The sequence below is a fragment of the Anarrhichthys ocellatus genome, unplaced genomic scaffold, assembly GCF_004355925.1.
Source record: "Anarrhichthys ocellatus isolate YVR2014 unplaced genomic scaffold, GSC_Weel_1.0 scaffold85, whole genome shotgun sequence".
In the NCBI taxonomy this organism is placed as follows: domain Eukaryota; kingdom Metazoa; phylum Chordata; class Actinopteri; order Perciformes; family Anarhichadidae; genus Anarrhichthys; species Anarrhichthys ocellatus.
The window spans coordinates 1,026,710-1,050,338 of record NW_022280115.1 but is presented as its reverse complement, the minus strand read 5'-3'; the positions used below and the strand labels follow the sequence as shown (position 1 = coordinate 1,050,338).

At 42.4% G+C, this 23,629-nt stretch overlaps 1 protein-coding gene across 1 annotated transcript in view; it reads left to right on the top strand.

The window, feature by feature from the left end:
- The window catches only part of LOC116398553 (disks large-associated protein 1-like), a 133,938-nt gene that overhangs the window by 55,052 nt on the left and 55,257 nt on the right, over nucleotides 1–23,629 (top strand). Inside the window, exons 4-5 of the mRNA XM_031874948.1 lie at nucleotides 5,607–5,821; nucleotides 19,860–20,055. Of these exons, the coding sequence (XP_031730808.1) occupies nucleotides 5,607–5,821; nucleotides 19,860–20,055 (411 nt within the window). The remainder of the gene's footprint in view (nucleotides 1–5,606; nucleotides 5,822–19,859; nucleotides 20,056–23,629) is intronic.

Genomic DNA, 23,629 nt, shown 5'->3' with positions numbered 1-23,629 from the left:
GTGTGTGTGTGTGTGTGTGTGTGTGTGTGTGTGTGTGTGTGTGTGTGATTACTAATTATTGTACAGCACATATGCATTACCTACATTTGCATTACCAACACAAGAGTCAACATTGAAATGACTATGCCACATATAGTAAAACACTGCCTGGAGCTTATCTTCATCTCAGCTGCAGAGAGAACCAGTCGTTGAAGGTGCTAAATACCAGACAGAGCATGTACTATTGCCTCCACACGGCTCTCAACATGGCAACGGCGGAGACAACAGCTCACAGCTACCAGCGCTAACAATGCAAACAGCGCTGATAGAGCTAACAGTGTTTACCTGCAGGGTGGGTGCTACACTGCCGTTGGTTGGGATGGAGTTATCAGCTGTGGCCACAATGAGCTCAATGCAGAGCGGCAGCCAAAGCTTCATTTCTGCTCAGATTGTTGGTTAGTTATCTTTTAGCGAAACCACTGGTTACCTCTGGTATGCTACTGCGTGAGAGGCACATACTGCCGCTCCTCTGACCCCAGCTGATGGGACGGATCATCAGAAGTGTCTATTTCAGGATCCAGTAGACCTGAGTGGGCAAGAGACAGAGAGACTGGCTCACACTCGCTCTGTCTCTTTGCCTGCTGTCAGTCTCAACAAGCAGCAGTGTGACTCATTTATTAACTGTGATACAGACATTTATTATTCAAAAATACTGCAATCATGCCAGGAGCGGGGACACAAAGGGAAAGTACACTTTTTGTTCCATTTTTGAATGTCTGTGAAGCAAAGAGCTTATTTTTTTGGTCAGAGCCTCAGCTAACAAAATGAAGAGCTAGAGAGAGAACCTTTTTATTCGTTTTTTTACAAATATTTCAAAAAATGTCTCGTCGATGTGAGATCCATTTGTTGAATTCGTCTTCATTTGGAGTGGGTGATATAATCCTCAATCACTGTATATGTCTAGAGGCACTGATAAGCTCTGATGAGGTGGACACAGATAGGACAACAGGCTATGTGGACATGTTCTCACATATGCAGTCATTAACTGTTGAGTGTGGAAAAGGCCCATTGAGTTTAGTCCAAATACAATACAGATGACGGTTGTTTCTGCAGATTAGACTGCTGGTGAGTTTGATTTCAGTAAACAGTGCTTTCAGACTGAGAGGCTTTCAGGATTTCTTTTTAAAACCTGGAGCACAAAGACGAGCCTGAGAGTACAAATTCAGAAAGCTAAGCATTAAAGCCACGACCGAGGGGATATAAAAACAACAACTACATTTCCCTTTCAAACAATACCATGGCCTTTGATTGTGGCGAACGGAACACGGGGAGCTGTATCAATCGTGTCAAAGCAAGAACGTTAGAGCTGTCCCCGTTCCCCCCTCGGCTCTGTTTGTTTTACTGCAAAATGATTATCTTCAGCATCTCGCAAGCGCAGCTGTTACGGTGCCGTACCTGTTATTTCTGATGCTGCTGCCTGAAGCCATCAAAACAGCCCAGCGTTGCCAAGGAAACGATCTGCAGCCTGTAATGTAAAACACACGGTGGATGTACTGTACACACGCCGTCACTAAGATGTCTCACTGACTTATTTCTTAAAACACGGGCAGACAGATGTCTTACACCTCAAAACGTTTGAACAGACAGCATGAGAATGGCAGAGTGAACCATAGCAAGCAGCTCCACTCCTCAGCCATCACAGTAGAACCATCAGTGAGCTGCAGTGGAAGTGAGGCCCGTGCGTGGGTGAGAGGCGCTGCTGATGCCACTGCAGCTGGTCCTTTCCCCGCATTCGCTTTTTATAGCCAAACTGCTCATTTGTGTCTCTTTGACGTCAGAGAGAGAGAGAGACTGTCTGTCATTTTCTGTCCATCTCTCACACTGGCCTCCAGCTCGCACAAACACGCTAATTCAAACTACTGATCTGCGGTGGGGGTTATATGTATGGACTGTGCTACATATACAGACATAATGTAGCTTGATCACAGCTTAACATGTGTTATTATTATCAGTAAAGTGTCAGTTCAGCAGCCTTGTTGAGGCTCAGATTGTTTTTATGTCTTGCAACATGACGGAAAGAACCCTACAGAGAAATAACACCTTCTTCTTTACCTTCTGCTTGATGCCGTCTGTTTGTTTTTGTGTCTAACAAAGTTTGGAGTACAGAAAGTATAGATTAGAGTTATCCAAAAGATTTTTCATGCCATGGCATCTTGCCAGATTTCCGAACGAGACTTCTCAGGGCGAGACTTGGTTGGACACCAGTAACAAGGTCGAAGGAAAGGTTAAGAAAGAGCTTTTCTTTTTCTGTAGGGTTCGTTGCATAATGTCAGAAACTAATATATACTGTATATATATAATAACAATCTGAGCCTGTAAGTAGGAAAACAAGGACTTTTGGTGGCCGTACATTGACAGTGCGGAATGGTCCTGAGCTGCAGCGTCCTCACTCGATACCACAGACTGTATATAAGAAGTGGACGTAATCATCGTGACGTCACCCATTGGTTTGTGGACTGCCGAGTTTGGCCATATTGCCCTCGCCAACTTGCAGAGGAGTGGTGTAGAGACGCCGTATACGTCTCTGGTAGAGACCTGTCAATCACAGTAGCCCCGCCCTAAAGCATCCCCAGCTTTATGGTCTGTGTGACTCTAAATGGACCATAATGTACGAAATGAACATCATGCTGTATTGAAGAAGACTTGAAACTGGAGATTGAGACCATAAACTCATGTTTACAATGTTTACTGAGGTAATAAATCAAGAGAGAAGTAGAGTCATTTTCTGCCTTGGCTTCACTCGGCATAACTGCATGCTCGATACTGAACAAACTCCAAAACTCATTGTCCACATTAGTCACTTAGACACAAAAACATGGGAAAATAGTGTCATGGTTGAAACACCAAAGTTACCCTTTAACTTAGTCTTAAACATCTGGAGGAGCATTTGTTAAAGACCCTTGTCTCGCCTTACATTTGGACTGTAGGTTAATAACATTAATAATGGCTGCCGATCCCATTAAAGGTGTGCCAGTTCCAGGATCCTGGTGTTGAGCCTGCTGGCCCTCTGTCATGGCTTATTATAGAGTCTCATTACAGCTATTAGTTCCACCTGTGCTGAGAGAAAGCTACGGTAACGCAGGACTGCAGCCTGTAGCTGTATGAGCCACCGCTCTGCTGTTTGGACGTCGTTATCTTCCATGTTATGTTGGAAAGAAGAAACAAAACCAACACTCTGTCTAAATCATTTTGAATCTTTTCTGGTTCAACTGTTAGGAGAAACGCATGTAATAGACCATAATAAACAATTTCAAAATCAGCACATTATTATTTTTGTTTTGTTTTTAATTAATAATTTCATCTCCTGCATAATATCCCTATAATATTCTTATAGGGTCTTAACCGTACAGTATAGTGACTATAATATCAGTGACTTAACATATTTCATATACTTGTATTTTATTGCTGTTATCTATTTTTCACATTTGATATTGGAGGCACTGTGACATTTATAACATAGTGTATATGTTCCTTACTTTCTATTTGGACATTTCATTGGTGTCCATGTCAAACTTATAGAGAACAGTTATTATACGAAAGTAGTTATTAGCCAATTACATCAGTGAGCTGCCCTCACAGCGCAGGCCTCCGATGTGTTTCTATATCGGGTCCTTTCTCTTGCTGTGTACTCTGCGTATCGTTGTGTTTCCTCCTTCAGACAGAATATGAGACCCAGACTACACACAGTGTAGAGCTACTGCGCTGGTCTCTCATTGTTGTCTTGCTATTTTATTTTGAGGTTTTAATGTAGCATTTCTACATAACTATAACTATCAACATTATTACCTGAGATTGTTGGACAGTATTATAACTACCAAGCAAACAGAAAGTCGTTTTGTTGGTGTTTTAAAAGAATGTGACTGGATGGATCATACAGAAGCCCTGAGAGGCGAGAGAGTAAGATAAATACAAAATCAATGGTGGTCTGATTGAAATAGTTTTCTCTTCTGTGTTTATGAATGAAGAACAGGTGAACAAATGTTTTGCCAGGATATCTTTCTAAGTTACCTTATTTTTACACACTTGAACCAGGTGGGGAAAAAATGTATTGCTCGGTGAAGAACGTCTTGCCAGGATCATTTTTCTACATAACGTATTTAAATCTCAGCTGTGAATAAAGGTTTCCCCCAAAAGCTTAATCGCCATCACACCGATACCGGAACATTGTGTCAATTAAAACTCACCCGGAAGGAAACATGAATGATTTCAGCCTCATGGAGAACATGGGGTGGTGGTGCGCTTCAGTATCTTGTGGCCAAAATGAGTATTACAACAACACTGGTCCTGACCCCAAAGAAAGAAGCCACTTGCCAAAACTTTTTCCCACCTGTTTCACAGACAAGAAACTACAATAAAGGAATGTTCTTAAAGTGACAGTTCACCCCAAAATGTAAAATACATAATGTTTCCTCTTACCTGTAGTGCTATTTATCAAGAGATGGTTTGGTGCGAGTTGCCAAATGTTGGAGACATCGGCCGTAGAGATGTTTGCCTCTCCAATATGTTGGAGCTAGACGTCACTCTGCTTGTGGTGCTTGAAGCAGTCTAGTGTAGGAGCTAATTCAGTTCCTACATCAAACTGCTCACAACAGGATCTGTGGATTATCTTGAGTAATCGGGTCGTGATATCTGGAAAGAGACGTTGCTCTTGACTTTTTTGTGCTTCAAGCACCACAAGCCGAGTACCATCTAGCTCCATGATAAATAGCACTGCAGGTTGGAGGAAACAGGTATTTTAGATTTTTGGTTCTGTCTCTTCAATCTTTATTCAAAAAAGAGAAAACTATTTAGATCACACTTAAAAAATGGATCATCAAATCTTTTCTCGCTTGCCTGTAGGGGCTTCAGGGCCACGAGGGAAGAAAATTGAGTGAACCAAGTCTTTAAGTCACTTCTGAAAAACATGAACATCCTGTATAATCTCTTTACCTCTGTTTGTGATTCTACGAACCTGCGTAAGTGTTGCTTCTATATCTTTATGTTCATTCGTAAGTCTGTTCACTTCATGTGTCTATAACTGCACAGTCGGTATCTGACAAGTCTTTCTCAATTAACAGACAGACCCCGGGTCAGATCAGTGCAGACACATACTGTACACACACACACACTCATCCTTACACATGAATGCTCACACACACACACACACACACACACACACATTAGGCACCCTCCTGTGCTCATGTATGGACACAGTCCTGGAAAGCAGATGTATGAATTAGCCAGAGAGAAATTTTAGATGGACTCAAAGCACATACACGCACTGCTCCATGCTAATTAGCCAACAGACTGCACCACAGCAGTGTGAGAGCTGTGAATGGATGTGTGTGTGTGCGCTGAGTGATGGATTAATAGAAATGCAAGCCATCAGTTTAGTCCAGTATTTGTTTTTGGATGCTGGATCTCGCCGAGTGTCCCGTCTGTTGTTGTGCGGCATGTTAAGCTCTGTTTTCTTAGCGTCCATGTACCATCAGGACAGTTTAGCTAGCCACTTTGGTAGCTGGGACTCGGACAGCAGCGGAGTGGATCCCCCTGACGGTGTTCCTCTGTCCCCTCCGTCCGGTCGCCAGGTGCCACAGGACGAGTGGAGCGGCTTCTCCCCGCTGGGGAAGGAGGACGACATCCCCTGTCGGAGGATGAGGAGCGGAAGCTACGTCAAAGCCATGGCCGAGGACGACAGTGGGGACTCTGACGGCAGTCCCAAACCCTCCCCCAAGATGCAGGCCCGCCGGGCCAGCTACCTGAAAGCCACGCAGCCATCGCTGACTGAGATGACCACTTTACAGTAAGATTTTCTTTCTGTCCTTTTTGTCACATTTACAGGTGCATCTCAATGAATTAGAATATCATCGAAAAGTTCATTTATTTCAGTAATTCAATTCAAAAAGTGAAACTCGTATATTATATAGATTCATTACACACAAGGTGATGTATTTCAAGCGTTTATTTCTTTGAATTTTGATGATAATGGCTTACAGCTAATGAAAACCCCAAATTCAGTATCTCAGAAAATTTGAATATTACATAAGACCGATTTAAAAAAGGATTTTTAATACAGAAATGTTGGCCAACTGAAAAGTCTGTCCATGTACAGTATATACAGTATGCATGCAATACTTGGTCGGGGCTCCTTTTGCATGAATTACTGCTGAGGTGTTATGGAAGCCCCGGTTGCTTTGATAGCGGCCTTCAGCTCGTCTGCATTGTTGGGTCTGATCTTCCTCTTGACAAAACCCCATAGATTCTCTCTGGGGTTTAGGTCCATGGACGCTCTGTTTCTTTAGTTTTTTTTTTACCATGCATGTGTTTATAATACACATGAACGGGTCTATTATTATTTTGCTCAAATACATTTTTAGTAGGCTCACTTTTGAAAGGACAAAGCTGTTATTTGTTTTTCTCCTTGGATTTGTATTTCCTTTTTGAGCCAATTCACGGCCATTTTGGTTCTGATGTATTACGAGCAGTCTTTCTTAAAAGGGACGGAGCACATTGCGTTCCCGAAGTTGACGTCGTAGCCTCCAACCGCTGCCAAACTGGCAGGCAAAGAACATGTTCTCTTTGCAGCTAGCATGTATACTGTATGAATTTACTGACTGCCGAGGTTCACATCAGATATGCATCAAACGTCTCAGAAGTGTGTGGAGGTGTCTGTATCTGCAGAGACCCTGTACTATTCCTGTAAATTCCTTAATAGTTCCATAAATACTGGTTTTTATGTTGTTATTGCAGTCAGGCACCCCCTTTGGCTGGCCCAGGGTCCTAGTGTTATTCAGGTTAGAACAGGGGTTATATCCGTAACCATCAGTGCACTACAGAACCCTTGTCACTATACAGAGAATGCGTTCGTGAGGCAAAACACATTCACAGTTATGTTAATTTTCCATGGACATTCATAATTCATGCATATGGTGAGGATTGGTCTGTATTGCTGCCATCAGCCAATACTAGATAAAACAAGGTGAACTCTTCTGTGTCTGCATCTACCCTCTGACCAGAGTTACTGTTGTGGATGAGCTGGTCCCAGCATCATATATCACAAACTGAGTAATCCTCAATTCTTACTGTATTTTCTCTTTTCTTCTTCATTTTTGATGCTTGCCAGAACACAGCCATGCTAACCAGTGTAATGCCTCATTTTGCCACCTGAAAACTTGTATTTTCAAGTTGTAAAAAAACGTTGTTTGGCAGAATTTCAATTTAAACCAGGGTTTTTTGGGGGCTGAAACTGATATTTATTTGTTGTCCATTACAGTGTGTTGGCAGTCTAAAAGGGCTGAACCCAAACCTATTCTCCAATTCACATCTTTATTCTTTTAGTGAAGCAACGTAACATCTTGTGGCCCTGATACAGCTGCTAAAGGTAGGCTCAGAGAGTCTGCCCCTGAGAGAGGAGAGATCTCCACTCTGATCTACAACAGGGAGACAGAAATATCACCATCGCCTAATTAAGCTTTCACAGCTCTCTAAATAGTGAGAGTAATTACAGTGAGTAGTCAAGGGACGACCGCTCTGCCGTCTCTCTCCCTCTCTGTAACGGGTTGTACATGGACCCAAATGCAACACACCAGATTCCAGGGATCTTTGGCTTTATTGCAAACTTCCAGATACAGCAGGCAGAGTTTAATCAGAGTCAGGATCAGAAGGCTGGTGGGTTTACCGGGAGTCAGGCAAGGCGGGTAGAACAGGGGCAGGCAGGGTCGGTAACAGGCGATCAATCCGTGAGAGTGTGCTGGAGAGTTTGGCATGGAAAACCGAAGAACAATCTGGCAAATGTGTCTGGGAGGCAGGAGTCTATATAGGGGCTTGATTACTGATCAGAGGCAGGTGAGTGAACAGGTGAAGGGAGTTTAGACTGATGAGGAGGGAGTGACTGACAAGTAGAGTGAGGAGGGTGTGGAGCTGAACTGTGACACTCTCTCTCTCTCTCTTTCTCTTTCTCTCTCTCTGTTCATGTATGGACTGGCCTCCACTGTCTTAAAATCATCATGTAGAGGCTTTTGACGGCTCGTTTAATTTAAATTTAAAACGTGGACTGATCCTAACCTCGGGTGCAGATGAAATGTACACTAGCTTTGTGGAAGACAGCCTACCCTTTAGCCATCCTCTGCCAACATTTGTTCTTCTTTAATCTAATTAAAACTGCCTTCTCATGAGCAAAGCAATACTATTCCACACAATAGGTTGATCTCCTTTCAAATCAACATGTGGGTAGAATTGGAATTGCAACGGTGTACATATTCATTTATCAGTAGAGTGCCGATCTCTGCAGGTTCGTCTGCAGCAACCACTGCACTATTATGTCATATGAATACAACCCACAATAGCCCCCCCCCCCCCAACCCCTCCATTTCTAAATACTAATGGGCTGTAACACGTTGTAAAACACACTTCATTAATCTCTTTTTATTCATCTGTGAAACAGGTGGGAAAACATGTAAAGGACAAAAGATGAAAAGAAAGAATTTTATTTTATTTTTTTAATATGTAAAAACAGGTCAATTCAAAATCATTTTGTCAGTCGTTTTCTTTATTATTAGTTTGGTCTGAATCAGTGTTTACTGTTGTCACACTCATTCCAGCCACAATAGGCTGACTTGCACCTCTACCCAATAGAGAGTCTCAATAAGACTAAAAGCTAAAAGGATCAAATATGTATTACAACAATGAACACTTGGACAAACTATACTGAAAAGAAAAAGTTTCTCCTGACACAACTGTTTTCATCTGTTTCATCAATAGCTATTTTCTCACTCTCCTCTCAGGGCTTCCATACTCTCCACTCCCTCTAATAACATATCATCATATTGTTGATGCTTCCAGAGACCATGGTAATAGAAACTACATGCATAATGTTGTGGCCAAAAATGCTGAGTGCTCATTATAGAAGTGTGTGTGGGAGAAGTGCTAAATATGCGCTGAAGAAAATTGGTATTCATCCTAAATTGCATACACACACAATCAATGATTAAATCCCACACATTCTACTCATAGTTTGCTTAAACATGACCATGATTCATTTACAGAATGACGAGACTTCAGTTAGTCCTTTACTGTGTGGTAATAACAACTTAGCTTTTAGAAACTCAAAGAGATTGTCATTGTTATTTAAGAAGGACAACTGTTACTATACAGCCAAACTATATGTATCATTTACATAACATTTAACTTTCATACTGTATGTATTAATATGTCAGATTTAGTAAATGTGGCTCCACTCACTACAGTGGTTCTGAGGTCATAGTGCACATTGAAATATAAACTCGGAACAAGGCAGTTGTGGGAAAACAAGAGGAAGTGATCAGAGCATTTGGAATGAACCACTGAGATCATTTTAAAAACCTATTTCTACTCCAACATTTCGTTGGCGTAGCTAGCATAATGCTAGCTCAGCTGCTGTTATCCTGTATGCGAGTCGATTGTCTTCACAGTTGGGAGGCTAAGACATGTTCTCAAAGATGTTAGGGTATTCGATATTTAAATTAATACCATTTAAATAACTTCCTACTCCTCGTTTTGTTATTTTTGACACTGCCACATCCAAACCATATGTTTGATTGACACGTTGCGTGCCTTTTTTTTAAAGGCACGCTTCACACTATGATTAAAAAAGGTTATTTTTTGTGTCATATTTCATAAAAGAAAATGCAAATGTTTTCCCAGGGACTAAATAAACATAATAATTGATGTATATGGACAAAGATGTCGAACGAATAGCTGTGAGAGGAATGAGCAGGTATGCGAGGAGAAGAGGGAGGAGGAGGATGAGGAGGAATAAATAAATGGAAATATAATATAACTGAAAGGTAAGTTTAGTGACTACATAAATAGTGTTTGTTGGTATTATTATCATCAACATCATCACCACCGATAATAATAATAATAATAATAATACATTTTATTTATTGAGCCCTTTTAAGAGTACTCAAAGACACTTTACATTAAAATCATCATAAAAAGCTAAACACTAAAAACATAAAACACATAATATCGGTCACACATTAAAAGCAGTTCTGATTAGGTGGGTTTTGATTTGTGATTTGAATATGGAAAGGTGACGGTTTTCCGAATGAATGGTACAAAATCTTTAAAGAAGACCTTGCCCCTGTATTGCCAGAATCCTTAAATTGGACACTCAGCAAAGCTGAAGCACCACCATCATGGAAAGAGGCCGTGATATCAGTCATCCCAAAAGAAGGTAAAAATAAAGAATGTTGTGCATCTTACCGTCCAATTTCTATATTGAATGTAGATTATAAACTGTTTACATCTATAATCTCAAAAATAATTGAACACTTTCTACCCGAATTAATAAATGAAGATCAGACAGGGTTTATAAAAGGTCGACAAACACAGGATAACATCAGACGAACCTTACACATTATAGAACAGGCTAACAAACAACATCTAAGTGCAGCTCTGGTCAGTCTCGATGCGGAAAAGGCGTTTGATAGAGTCAGCTGGTCTTTTCTGTACAGAGTGCTAGAGAGGCTGGATTTTAATAACCAATTCATTAGGTGCATACAATCTTTATATAGAGACCCAACCGCTAGAATAAAGATCAATGGCCATCTGACAGGTAGTTTTAAGCTGTTTAGAGGCACTCGCCAGGGTTGCTGCCTTAGCCCCTCCCTCTTTGCAATATTCATAGAGCCTCTGGCTCAGGCTATCAGGCTAAAGAGCTGAAAGGGATCAATATAGCAAAGGAGGAACATATAATAGGACTTTTTGCAGATGACATTATTACCTATCTCCAAAATCCCAACTCAACAATTCCCAAACTTATGACAATTTTGGCTGACTACGGTCGGATGTCGGGCTATAAACTGAACATTACAAAAACACAGGTACTCTCTCTTAACTACATACCAAGTAAGGCAATTAGGCAGAAATATAAACTGAAGTGGGAAGCAAAATCAATAAAATACTTGGGAGTGCTAATCACTCAGGAAATGAATAAAATATATGAAGCAAACTACAATATAATAAACGATAGGATACAGAAAGATATAACAAAATGGTCAACACTAGTACTGGACTTTAGTTCAAGAATTGAGGTGGTGAAAATGAATGTGCTGCCAAGGTTGCTCTACCTCTTCTTATCACTACCAGTCAGAATCCCAGAATCTCAGTTTACAGCATGGGACAAACAGATATCCCGGTTTATCTGGGCAGGAGCAAGGCCAAGGGTCACATTTAAGACACTCCAAACTGACAAAGAAAACGGAGGTCTAGCACTGCCAAATCTCAGAGAATACTACTACATGGCCCAATTGAGGTACATTGTTTATTGGTGCTCCCCGACGTATCAAGCCGGATGGAAACACATTGAGCTAAATCTGGGTCAATCTCAACCTCAGGCCAGGCTAGGTGGGAAAAAATATACTGACCAAAAGGGAGAAAATTCCATCTTAGAAGATTCACTGAAAATTTGGAATGAGATAGTCAAAAAATACAAACTGGAAGGAGACAGTAAACTACTGATTTGGCCATCTCAGACCCCCAGGTTTAGACCTGGACTGATAGATAATACTTTTGTATGCTGGAGAGAAAAAGGGATAACAGCGGTATGTACACTCATAGAGGGAACAACTTTTAAAACTTTTGAAAAACTCAAAAGAGAATTTAATTTAGAAAATGGGGACCTGTTTAGATATTTACAGCTAAGACATTTCTATGATACAGAAATTAAAAAAGTAATTTCAGCAGAAGCTAATGAAGTGATTGAAGTGCTGACAGGTGCGTACAAACAAACCCCCTCAAAGTTGGTTTCCAAACTGTACAGCAGTTTACAAAAACGAAACGGAAGAAACACTATATGTAAAACTGAAATGGGAAGTAGAACTGAACATTAAACTGTCGAAGACTGATTGGTATTCCATGTGTAGAACGCAACAAACATCCACCAGCTCTAGAAGATGGAGGGAATTCGGTTGGAAGAAGTTAATCCGCTTTTTTATTACACCGCACATAAAACATAAACAGTTGGGTAAAGAGCAGCCATGCTGGAGACAGTGTGGACAGATGAATGCTAACCACTCACACATTTTCTGGACATGTATAAAAATACAAGCATTCTGGGACAGAGTCAGAGTTATTCTAGGCTACAAGATTCCTAGGGACCCCCGGATTGTGTACCTGGGAATGATACCTGGCGACATAATTCAAAAAAAGGACTTCTACCTCTTTCCTGATCCTGACACTCGCTTGTAAAAAATGCCATCACAAGGAGCTGGTTGAAAAGTGACCCTCCAAGTCCAGGACAGTGGCTGGACATTGTGGAGGAAATATATTCTATGGAAAAATTGACTCTTTTTCTAAGGATCAAAGCAGGGACCCATGATCAACACTGGAGAAAATAGACTGTTTACAAAGGAAAAGGTGAGTAGTGCTCTCAGGTGACCTGCAAAGAATAGAACAATGTTTGTTAAGAGTGAATGGTGACCCCCCTTTTATTTATTTTTTTATTTATTTTTATTTTTCTGTCTATTTGTTTGTTTGTTTTTTGTCATTAACGATGTTTTGTCGCATTTTTGGTTCAGTGCAACAGCAACTGAAAAAAAGAAATAAATAAAAAGTTTAAAAAAAAAAACAATATGGAAAGGTCAGTGCAGTCTCGGATGTGTTTGGGGAGAGAGTTCCAGAGGGAGGGGGCAGCTATGGAGAAGGCTCTGCCCATGTCCAGTGCTTGGTCCTGAGTGGAAGGGACAGGAGGCATCAGAGGAGCAGAGCCGAAGGGATGGAGTGTGGTGGTGGAGCAGGTAGGTGAGGTAGGAGGGGGCCTGATGATGGAGGGCTTCATGAGTGAGGAGAAGGATTTGTATTGGATTCGTTGTTGGATGGGGAGCCAGTGGAGATTCTGGAGAACAGGGGTGATGTGATCACGGGAGTGGGTGAGCAGGCGAGCAGCAGAGTTCTGGCTTTACTGGAGTTTATTTAGGATTTTGGATGTTGTGCCATGAAGAATACTGTTGCAGTAGTCGATTCTGTAGGTGATGAAGGTGTGGACCAAAGTTTCAGCAGCAGATAAGGAGAGTGATGGGCGGAGACGGGCCATGTTTTTTAAGTGGAAAAAGGCAGTTCTGGTGATTTGTTTGACGTGGTGTTCAAAGGAGAGGTTGCTGTCAAACATGACTCCGAGGTTGCGGATGTGTGGGGAGGGAGACAGAGTGGAGTTGTCGATGGTGAGGAGAAGTTGTGACTGGTTTTAGTGAGGGATTTGGGACCGATGATGATCATGTCAGATTTATCACAGTTGAGTTTGAGGAAGTTGGTTTGCATCCATGATTTAATGTCAGTGAGGCAGTTGGTCAGAGTGGAGTGAGTAGCAGTGGTAATGGCCTTTGTGGAGATGTAGAGCTGGACATCATCGGCGTAGCAGTGGAAGTGAAGACCATGTTGACGTATGATATTACCAAGAGGGAGCAAGTAGAGGATGACCAGAAGAGGACCAAGCACCGAACCCTGGGGGACGCCTTGAGACAGAGGAGCAGTGGAGGAGGTGCAGTTGTTGATGCTGATGAACTGTTGTCTGTTTGTAAGATAGAGCAGGAGAGAGCAGTTCCGGTGATATTGAGGGAGGATTCGAGGCGGGAGAGAAGGATGTTGTGGTTGATGGTGTTGAAAGCTGCAGTGAGGTTGAGGAGGATGAGAATATTGAGGTGACCAGCGTCTGAGGAGAGGAGGAGGTCGTTGGTGACTTTGAGGAGGGCTGTTTCAGTGCTGTGCTGTGAGCGGAAACCGGATTGAAATGGCTCGAACAGATCGTTGGAGATGAGGTGGGCTTTCAGTTGTGTAGTGACAACGCCTTCCAGGGTTTTTGACAGAAAGGGAAGATTGGAGATGGGCCGGAAATTGCTCATGGTGTCAGGGTAGGTCCCGGTTTTTTGAGGATGGGGGTGACAGCAGCCAGTTTAAGTGTGTCGGGGACTGAGCCAGAGCTGAGGGAGGAGTTAGTGATGACTGTGATGAGTGGTGAGATGGCTGGGAGACAGTCCTTGACAAGATTAAATGGGATGGGATCCAGGATACAGGTGGAGCTTCTCATTCCTATTGTGAAGTTAGACAGCTCCAATGGGGACACAGGAGAGAACTGAGAAAGGGGCTGAGGGGTGGAGGAGGAGGGGCAGGTGGACTGATGGAAAGGGGGGGGAGTTCAGGTTGCTGTAGATGGTGTCAATTTTTGTTTGGAAAAATGACAGGAAAGAGTTACATTTGTTTACTGTGAAGGTTTGAGAAGCTTGTTCATTGTGGAGAAGAGAACCTTTGGGTTAGAGGAGCCAGAGTGTATGAGGTGTGAGTAGTAGGTGGACCGGCTGAGATGAGAGCGTCTTTGTATTGTTGAAGGTAGTCAGAGTGGACTTGGAGATGGACTGTTAAACCTGTTTTCTTGCAGTCTTTCAAGCTGGCGCTTACAGGATTTCATATGGTGGAGTTCAGGAGTGTACCAGGGAGCTGAATGTGTGAATGAGACAGCTTTGGTTTTAATGGGAGCCAGCTGATCAAGACAGGAGGAGAGTGAGTTATTGTAGTAGTTTACAAGATCGGAGGGATTATCAGATAGCGGGGTAGGGCAGGCAGACATGGTACTGGCAAGAGAGGCTGAAAGAGTTGTGGGGGAGATAGATTTGAGATTTCTGAAGGATATGTTGTGCTTAGCTTTTGGGATGGGGATAGGGATGTCAATGTCCATGTCCATGGTGATAGCCAGGTGTTGAGGTTGAGGCTGGAGAGTTGAGGTATTGTGAGACCAGTGGAGCAGACCAAATCCAGGATGTGACCTCGGCTCTGTGTGGGGAAGTTGATGTGTTGTGTGAAGTTGAAGCATTGTAGCAGTTCCAGGAATTCTGTGGCAGATTTACAGTCAGTGTTGTCAATATGGATGTTAAAATCACCTAGGAGGAGAACGGAAGGTGAGATGGCCCATAGCTGGGTCAGAAAATCAGAAAAGTCAGAGAGAAAGGAGGGGTTTGGCTTGTGGGGACGGTAGATTACAGCAGTAACCAAAGGAGTGGGACCAGAGAGTTTGAAGGCAAGATGTTCAAAAGAATGAACGGCAGGAATGGGAATGGTGGTTGTTTTAATGTACTTCCTGTAAACAGCAGCAACACCACCTCCCCGCCCCTCAGGATGAGGTTTATCAATGTATGTGAATCCTGTGGGAGTGGTCTGGTTTAGTGAGAAATAGTCCAGGGATTTATGCCATGTTTCAGTGAGGCAGAGGAAATCAAGGTTACTGTCCGTTATCAATTCATTCAGAATGAGGCTTTTATTGTTGAGTGAGCGAGTGTTGAGTAAAGCCAGTTTCAGGTGACATTGCTTTGTGATAGGCTGTGAGGACTGAGGAAGGGGACGGAGATTGGACAGATTCACGTGTTGTATGTTGTGGTGGCGTAACGAGGAAGTTCGGGTGCGACAGGACCATTGGGATGGGATGAAGTTTGGGGACGTGAAGTTGTAAGAAAACATGCGGCCAGAGCCTCTGTGTGAAGGATGGCCTCGGCGAAGTATTCCATGTTCTTTGAGAATGTCCATGCAGTCCGGACGCAGGTGGTTATTGAAGTTGTGATGATCTGATGTGGAGTACAGCGGCGGCATGGTCCAGTTGGGGAGCGCTAGCGTTAAGCTAGCATTAACTTGTGACCAAGAGCCGGTGTTACGTCCCTACTGGTTTTCAAACCTACTGGTTTCCCTTCCGTGCGCAGCAGCTGTTTTCTGCCTCTGTCGCCAGATTTGTCACACATTCACAAAAATATTGCTGGAGATCTATAAACCACATCTCATATCCATGGCGGGGATTATGATTGTATAAGTGAGCACTACATCACAGCCACATATGAAGAAATACATTGAAGAAAATATATTTTCTTCAATGTAAGAAGATCGCAACCACCTGGATTCGAACTCTGTCGAGCACAATAGTAAGAGATCTAAAGGCAGTCGCACTACACGATCCGCCACTTGCTCTTAAAAAGGTGTCAGTCATTCAGTTATTTATCCATTCAGTCATACCTCCTTACTGTCCAGGGAACGTTTTGGTTTAGGGTGAACTGAAACAACTGGTTACCTTGGGCGTCTCTAGTAAATAACGTTTAATATTATTATTGACTGAATATAATTTAGAAAACCCTGGGCTTTAAAATTATACATTTAAAAAAGCATTGATAAATATGTTTCGAGTGTGTTTCGAAGGTAACCAGTTGTTTCAGTAGTGCTGCTAACAATTACATGATCAAGTTTTCTGATGATACAGCCATCCTGGGTCTCATGACACATCGGATACAGCTGTGTACAAACATGAGATTCAGAACTTTGTCCAGTGGTGCGACAAACACTTCCTCATCCTCAATGTCAAGAAAACAGAGGAGATGGTATTCGACCCAAAATACATTGGAGGCCACTCACCAGTGGTTATTCATGACCAGAACATAGCACAGGTTGACTCCTACAGATACCTGGGCATACACATTGACAATAAACTGACATGGAGTGTTCAGGTAGAAAATGTGTGCACTAGGGTCTAACAGCGGCTACAGTTCCTCCGTAGGCTGAGGGTCTTTGGTGTCAACCAGAAAGTCTTGCTCCTCTTCTACCACGCCATAGTTGAGAGTGTCCTGCGGTTTGGCATCTCGCCCTGGTTTGGCAACCTCAGTGTACAGCTGAAAGCCCAGATCACCCGGCTAACACAAAGAGCCATGAAAATCATGGGAGTCAGACAGCATCCCATACTCCAGGCCGTCTTTGATGAAACTATCATCAGACAGGCCCAGAAGATTATTTCAGATCCCACTCACATCCTCCACCCTGAATACCAGCTTCTTCCCTCAGGCAGACGCTTCAGAGTCCCCCAGTGCAGCTCAACCGCTTTAAGAACTCCTTTGTCCCCCTGTCCATCAAAGCCCTAAATGGCAAGCTAGCCAGAGCTTAACACCTGTAACACCGATTTTTATTTTAATTTTTATTTTATTATCTTAACTATACACTACTGGTGCGTTGTACAACGGGCAGTGTGAAATTTATTTGTTGGCTTTTGCATGTACTGTAGGTACTGTGTGTGCGGGTATGTAATGTATGTATGCAATATGTTATTTGTATTGTTTTAACAGCAGACACTGTATGTATGTTTCCAAGACAAATTTCCTTCAGGACAATAAAGTCTATCTTATTTTATCTTATCTTACAATCGTAATCCCCGCCATGGATATGAGATGTGGTTTATAGATCTCCAGCAATATCTTTGTGAATGTGTGACGAATCTGGCGACAGAGGCAGAAAACAGCTGCTGCGTGCGGAAGGGAAACCAGTAGGGACGTAACACCGGGACTGAAAGATCCCGGCAGGATAAACAGGTGGGCTCGTGCTGGCTAGCGATGTGGCAGGCAGGGATGAGAAGACCAGTAGCAGGACAACGATGTAGCGCTGTGGACCAAACCCGGGAGTCCTGGGGCTAGCACGGAGGTAACTTTGGCAGATGGAGACGATAAGCTGATCTGGTGTGGCTAATCCAGTGAAGATATTTGTGTGTATTGGATGGTAGACTGCAGTATCTAGCCGCAAACACGCAGCTCAATTTTATCGGCCAAGTTTTAGCGTTGGGATCCAGTTAAACAGCAGAACTTTACAATCAAGTACGGAGCGGCAGCCAAGAGTTTGCCAACATCTGCCATCTTGATCATGTGTGGAGATAATAAGATAAAATAAACTAGTAATAATATAGGGATTTTATGAATGATGATATGGAAAGATGGGGACTCTACAGTTGGTGTTGGTAGCATCTCCTCCACCACATAACGAGCTACACGCTCTGTAACTTCCCTCTCAGTGACAGCAGAAAGCCGTCGCTGTGAGCCGTAGCACTGACATCGTTGTACCTCTTGACGCGCCTCGCCACCCACTAGTGTTCTGGAGCTGTACGTGCGCAGGAGCTCCTGCAAATTTGAAGTGGAGTCCTTCACGGCTGACAGACTCTTAACCAGTGGCGGATGGCCAATAGAGGGTGCTAGGGCGCCTCCCCCCTTGAGCCACAAAAAATAAAAATAATAATAAATTATACAAATTGTCAAGATTTGTGTTTTTGAAATATGGAATATATGTATACACATACATATACACATATGTGTATATGTATGTGTATATAATAAAATATGATATCTGCGCAAAATATATGCTCCCTGCTCGTCCTCTCTGCATGTCTCAGCTGCTCTGGGGCGCTGGAGAAATGGCCCACAGGAGGCGGGTCTATGAAGCAGTTTAGCCAATTGCTGATTAAAGATATAAATGTGTGACATACAATTTAGCCAATCAGCGTCCTCAAATACAATCAGCTTGGGGCAGAATCTCTATCGCCACAAATTGCGCGTTCTCGTCTGGACTAGTCTCCACAGGCCAGCGCGTGCACTGCTCCTCCAAGACCCGTTTGACAGGAGAACTTTTGCGGAGAAACTGCAGTGAAAGAGCAGATCCCAGATCAGCCTGACCTCACAATCAGACAGCAGACTAGCGGGAAAGGGAAGCAGTACATGCGAAGCTTCTGTACTAGCTGTAGCTACACCAGACAGGTTTGGCTAGCTGGATGACGTCATGCTAATAACTTATTTAGCTTTTTAAAACAACGGGGACAGATCCAGCACGGACAGTTAGGGAGTGAGGGACATGAAGCATGAAGTCTGAGAAATGGATATATAGTTATAAATACATCATTATATGTGTGTGTGTGTGTGTGTGATTTATATTATAGTGAATATTATTATATGATATATATATATTATTATATTATTATATTATACTGAATATTATATGATATATATATTATTATATTATACTGAATATCATTATATGATATATATATATATATTATTATATTATACTGAATATTATTATATGATATATATATTATTATATTATTATATTATACTGAATATCATTATATGATATATATATATATTATTATATTATACTGAATATTATTATATGATATATATATTATTATATTATACTGAATTCCCTGTGAGGGTGACAAAAATAAGATGTCCTGACGTGTTTATCAAAGTGTTATTTACTGCTTTTTTAGTTAAATATTTAACTGCAAAGTAGTAATACGTGTTTGATACCTTAATGTGTTTGCATTAAATCATTTTGGGATGTTTGCTGTAATTGATTGGATGTGGCACAGCCCTACCTAGAACATGTTCCACCAGCCACCACTGCTCTTAACATTATCCTCCAGACACCGTTTGCATTTTACCGTTATGTTTTATTAACACCTTGTTTATTTGAAAAGGTAACTAAATAACTGATTACTTGAATTGCAAACTAGCCAACCAAAAAACTCATCTGAGTACTGTAACACGATACTTTGTAATGGGCGACTGGCTCAGTGGTAGAGCGGGGTCGTCCTTCAATCAGAGGATTGGCGGTTCCATCCTCGGCTCTGCTACATGTGTCCTTGGGCAAGACACTTATCCCAAAATTGCTTCCGCAAGCTGTTCCTGCGGTGTATGAATGGCTATAAATGATTAGTTCGAGTCCTGATGGGCAGGTGGTACGGTAGCCCCGGTCATCAGTGTATGAATGGGTGTGAATGGGTGAATGATGACATGTAGTGTTAAAGAGCTTTGAGTGGTCTGAAGACTAGAAAAACACAAAGTACAAGTCCATTTACCATTTTACTCGCAATGCTGCAAATGATGATGTGCATGCTGACTGAATCACAGAACCACCCGGTTTGAATTATGTGGCTCTCTAAACAACATGGCTGCTCCAAACAGACTATTGCGATGTTGACCTTGTGTATAACTCTACTTCCCTGTCATCTCTCTGGTCAGGATCTCGACGGAGCACTCCCCCAAACTGCAGATCAGGAGCCACAGTTACCTGCGTGCGGTGAGTGAGGTTTCAATCAATAGAAGCCTGGATACCCTGGACCCCAAAACCCTCCTCGACCCCAAATCGCTGCTGTCCTCACCCCAATACCGCTCACGCAATGAAAGCTACATGAGGGCCATGAGCACCATCAGTCAGGTTGGTTGCCAACACTGCTGTCTTTATGTTGTCAGGATGCTCCACCCGGTCATGTTACCATAGATACACCGAGGCTTGGAAGGATGTGATGGAATATGTGGGGAGTGGTCAACCACATTGAAAACAAACTTTCATTTTACGCCATTATTTCTCTTGTACTATTTGTTCGTCTGGGAGATGAACATGCATACTTATTGGCTGTATGACCAGCTGGATTTCTTTCTTTCACGGGTTCACTGTTTTCCAACACAGACCTTATTAGATATTTACTTATATGAAATTAATTTCACCATACCTCATTTTTGAGAAACTTGTTTTGGGCCTCAACACAATCCGATGAAGTCATTTTTCAACTTCATTGAAAATCTTGATAGTCGTTGACAAAACAAAGGTCCACTTGCTCATTTGTTTTAGAGCTTTTGACTATACCACATGGTCGTGACTTTGTTCAGTTGCCAAGGATCTGTCGAAGATCAACCAATCCATGATGGGAACAATGCTTTGTTCTCGTGAACATGACATTCTCAGGAGGTCTAAAGGATTGAGAGAAGCTTCTTCAGAGGCTTCTAGAGAGTTCTAAAAACTGAGGTGAGTTTCTGGTGTGCCCAGAGGTGCAGCGGTGCATGTACTGTACACAAGTATATGGCATAAATCCACCTGTGGACAGGGGGATTTACTCTACACCAGGGGTGTCAAACTCAAATACACAGTGGGCCGAAATTAAAAAATTGCTACAAGTCAAGGGCCAGACAGGTTCAACGTTTATTGAAAACTTATTGAAAGAACCTTAGTGCACATGTTGAACCTGGAACTAACAAGGCCTATAGAGTATTGCCTATAAAACAACATTAATTATGAAATAAATGAAATAAAAATAATAAATAATACATAAATAAATAAAAATAAAAGTAATAAAATCAGTTTCATTAATTGCTTATGGCTCTATCTGCAGTTTTTCCAGAGTAATTTCAAGTGAAAACATTTTCTACAGGCAAACAACAGCCGAAAATAATTTACTTCAAAGAAAAATCAAATGTCCTGTAGTAGCAAGAGAAAAAAAATGCAAAAATGAAACTGCATTAAAAACTGAAAATGCGTCAAAGCACCGTTTGCTGCTCTGTGATGCTCACTGGTCTGAGCCAGACACTTGGTGTCTCATCTTGGATACAAGTTCATCAATGTCTGGGGCCAGGCTCTGAGCTGAGGAAATCCTCAGGATTGAGTGAAGGTGCTCATCAGTAAGACGAGTCCTGTGTGAAGTTTTGTTTATCTTCATCAAAGAGAACAGTTGTTCACACAAGTATGTGCTGCCAAACAGAGAGCGTTTGAGCAGCCTGGGAGCGCAGCTGGGGCATTGTGTCGGGGATGAAACGTGGAAACTGCAGCGCCCACAGACTCATATTTTGCCTTCAGTGTGTCATTAGATTGGAGGTTTGATGGTGCGTTTTCCACGTCAGCTGCAAATGGATTACTGAGCAGTTCAAACCTGCTTTTTTGGGCTTCAAAATCGGCAAATCGCCGTGTGAAGTCAGCACCAAGTATGCCGAGTTTTTCAGCAAACTGTGTAGTTGGGAAGGCAGCGACCTGCTCTTTCATTGTTTGGCAGTGCGGAAAATGGCTCAAGTTTTCCTGCAGCATCTGCGTCTCCCACAGGCGCAGCTTGGTTTTAAAAGCCCTCACTGTAGCGTACATGTCAGTGATGACACGGCCCCGCCCCTGAAGCTACAGGTTGAGCGCATTCAGGTGGCTCGTGATGTCACACAGAAACGCCACTTCACACAGACACATTTTATTTCGGAGCTCTGTTGTGCCTTTCCCTTTGCTTTCCATGAACTCACAGATCTCCTCACGCAACTGGAAAAATCTTTCCAGCACCTTTCCCTGGCTTAGCCATCACACCTCTGTGTGATAGGGCAAGTCACCATATTCTGTACTTAACTCCTCCAGAAAAGACTTGAACTGGCGGTGATTTTCTGGGCACACGGCGTCGCAAACTTTAATCATGCAGTTTTTGACAAATTGCCTCTCGGTAAAGGGCCGGGCTGATTTTGCAACCTCTGCTGCCACAATAACACTGGCCTTAACAGCAGCCTCGCTTTGTGATTTGGCTTTAGTGAACATAGCCTGCTGTGACACCAGACTTCTTTTTAACTCCTCTACCTTCTGTAGCCTTTGTGTCGTGTCCAGATGCTTGTATCTGTCTTGGTGCTTCGTTTCATAGTGTCTTCTTATGTTGTATTCTTTCATTACAGCCACACTGTCTCCGCACAGAAGACACACAGATTTGCCCTTTACATCCGCGAACATATACTGTGCCTCCCACCTGTCTTGAAAACTCCTGTTTTCAAATTCTACCTTTCGTTTAGCCATTTTTTGGGGCGAGGGATAGTTGAAAGATGACACAAGTGGTATGTAATACAGACTGTGAGGCGCGTGTTCGCGGGTCCGCGATTGACGTGCCGACACACGGGCAGTGCATTGTGGGATTTGTAGTATTATGGTGGTGCGTGCGATATACCGGCGGGCCAGCTCTAATAGTAAATAGATTTTATCATGCGGGCCAAAGATAATTCATTCACAGGCGGATGTGGCCCGTGAATGAATTATCTTCATGTGCTCTACACCAACGTAAATACAGCCAGAGACGTGTATCAGTGTAAAGCATGGCTGCAGCCAGTCATGTTATTCTTTCATGTAATCACAGTAGACTTTGCTGTTCCCAGACTTGAGCCTTGTTCTTTGAGGCAATAGGTATCGACCGATACCGAGGACCAATCAGATCCCAGTCTTTCATTAATAAGCTGTTTGCCTCACTGTGTGGAGGTGACCGGGATCACATTTTTTATGTGTAAGGCAACATTAGGTTTCTCTTAAACACTGCCTTCCAAACTGTAAAACAAAATGCAACAGATAAATACATAGATATACATTTATTCAACAGTTATTTGGTATTAACACAATAAATCAAACACCAGCAACTTGGTTTGAACTTTAGTTTAGTAACAAGTGTAAACCCTTTTAAATGCAGCAACAAATAAGTCAAAAACTTAAACAGAAATTCAAATTCAAGTGTATAACGTTTATGGTGTTTCAACATAGAATTTAATTGAACAGATCCATTCTCACCGTTACCGGATCAAGCTATTTCAGTCAGTGTTGGCTCCATATCTGTATGGGAGCATCTCTCGTCCTAAGCAGGCATTCAGGCAGAAAACAGCCCTGTGTTACATTAATGCTGCTTTCATGTAGCTGGAGACGTATTTCATTGGCCAACCCAGAATGGCATTGCATCACATTGCAGCCAGGTTAAACCTTTGTGCGTCAGTGGGTTCTTTCTTTTTCTTCTTTTTGTTGGCACCCTCCATATGTTAACACAGACCGACAGGAGAGGGTGTTGTTATGCCTCCGTGCCGTCCGTCTGTCTGTCCATCCCGTTCTAATGAACGCAATACTGAACGCTTGAAGGGAATTTCTTCAAATTTGTCACAAACATCCAATTGGACTGAAAGATGTAATATTTAGATTTTGGAGGTCTAAGGTCACTGTGACCTCACAACAAAACTTCACACAAAAG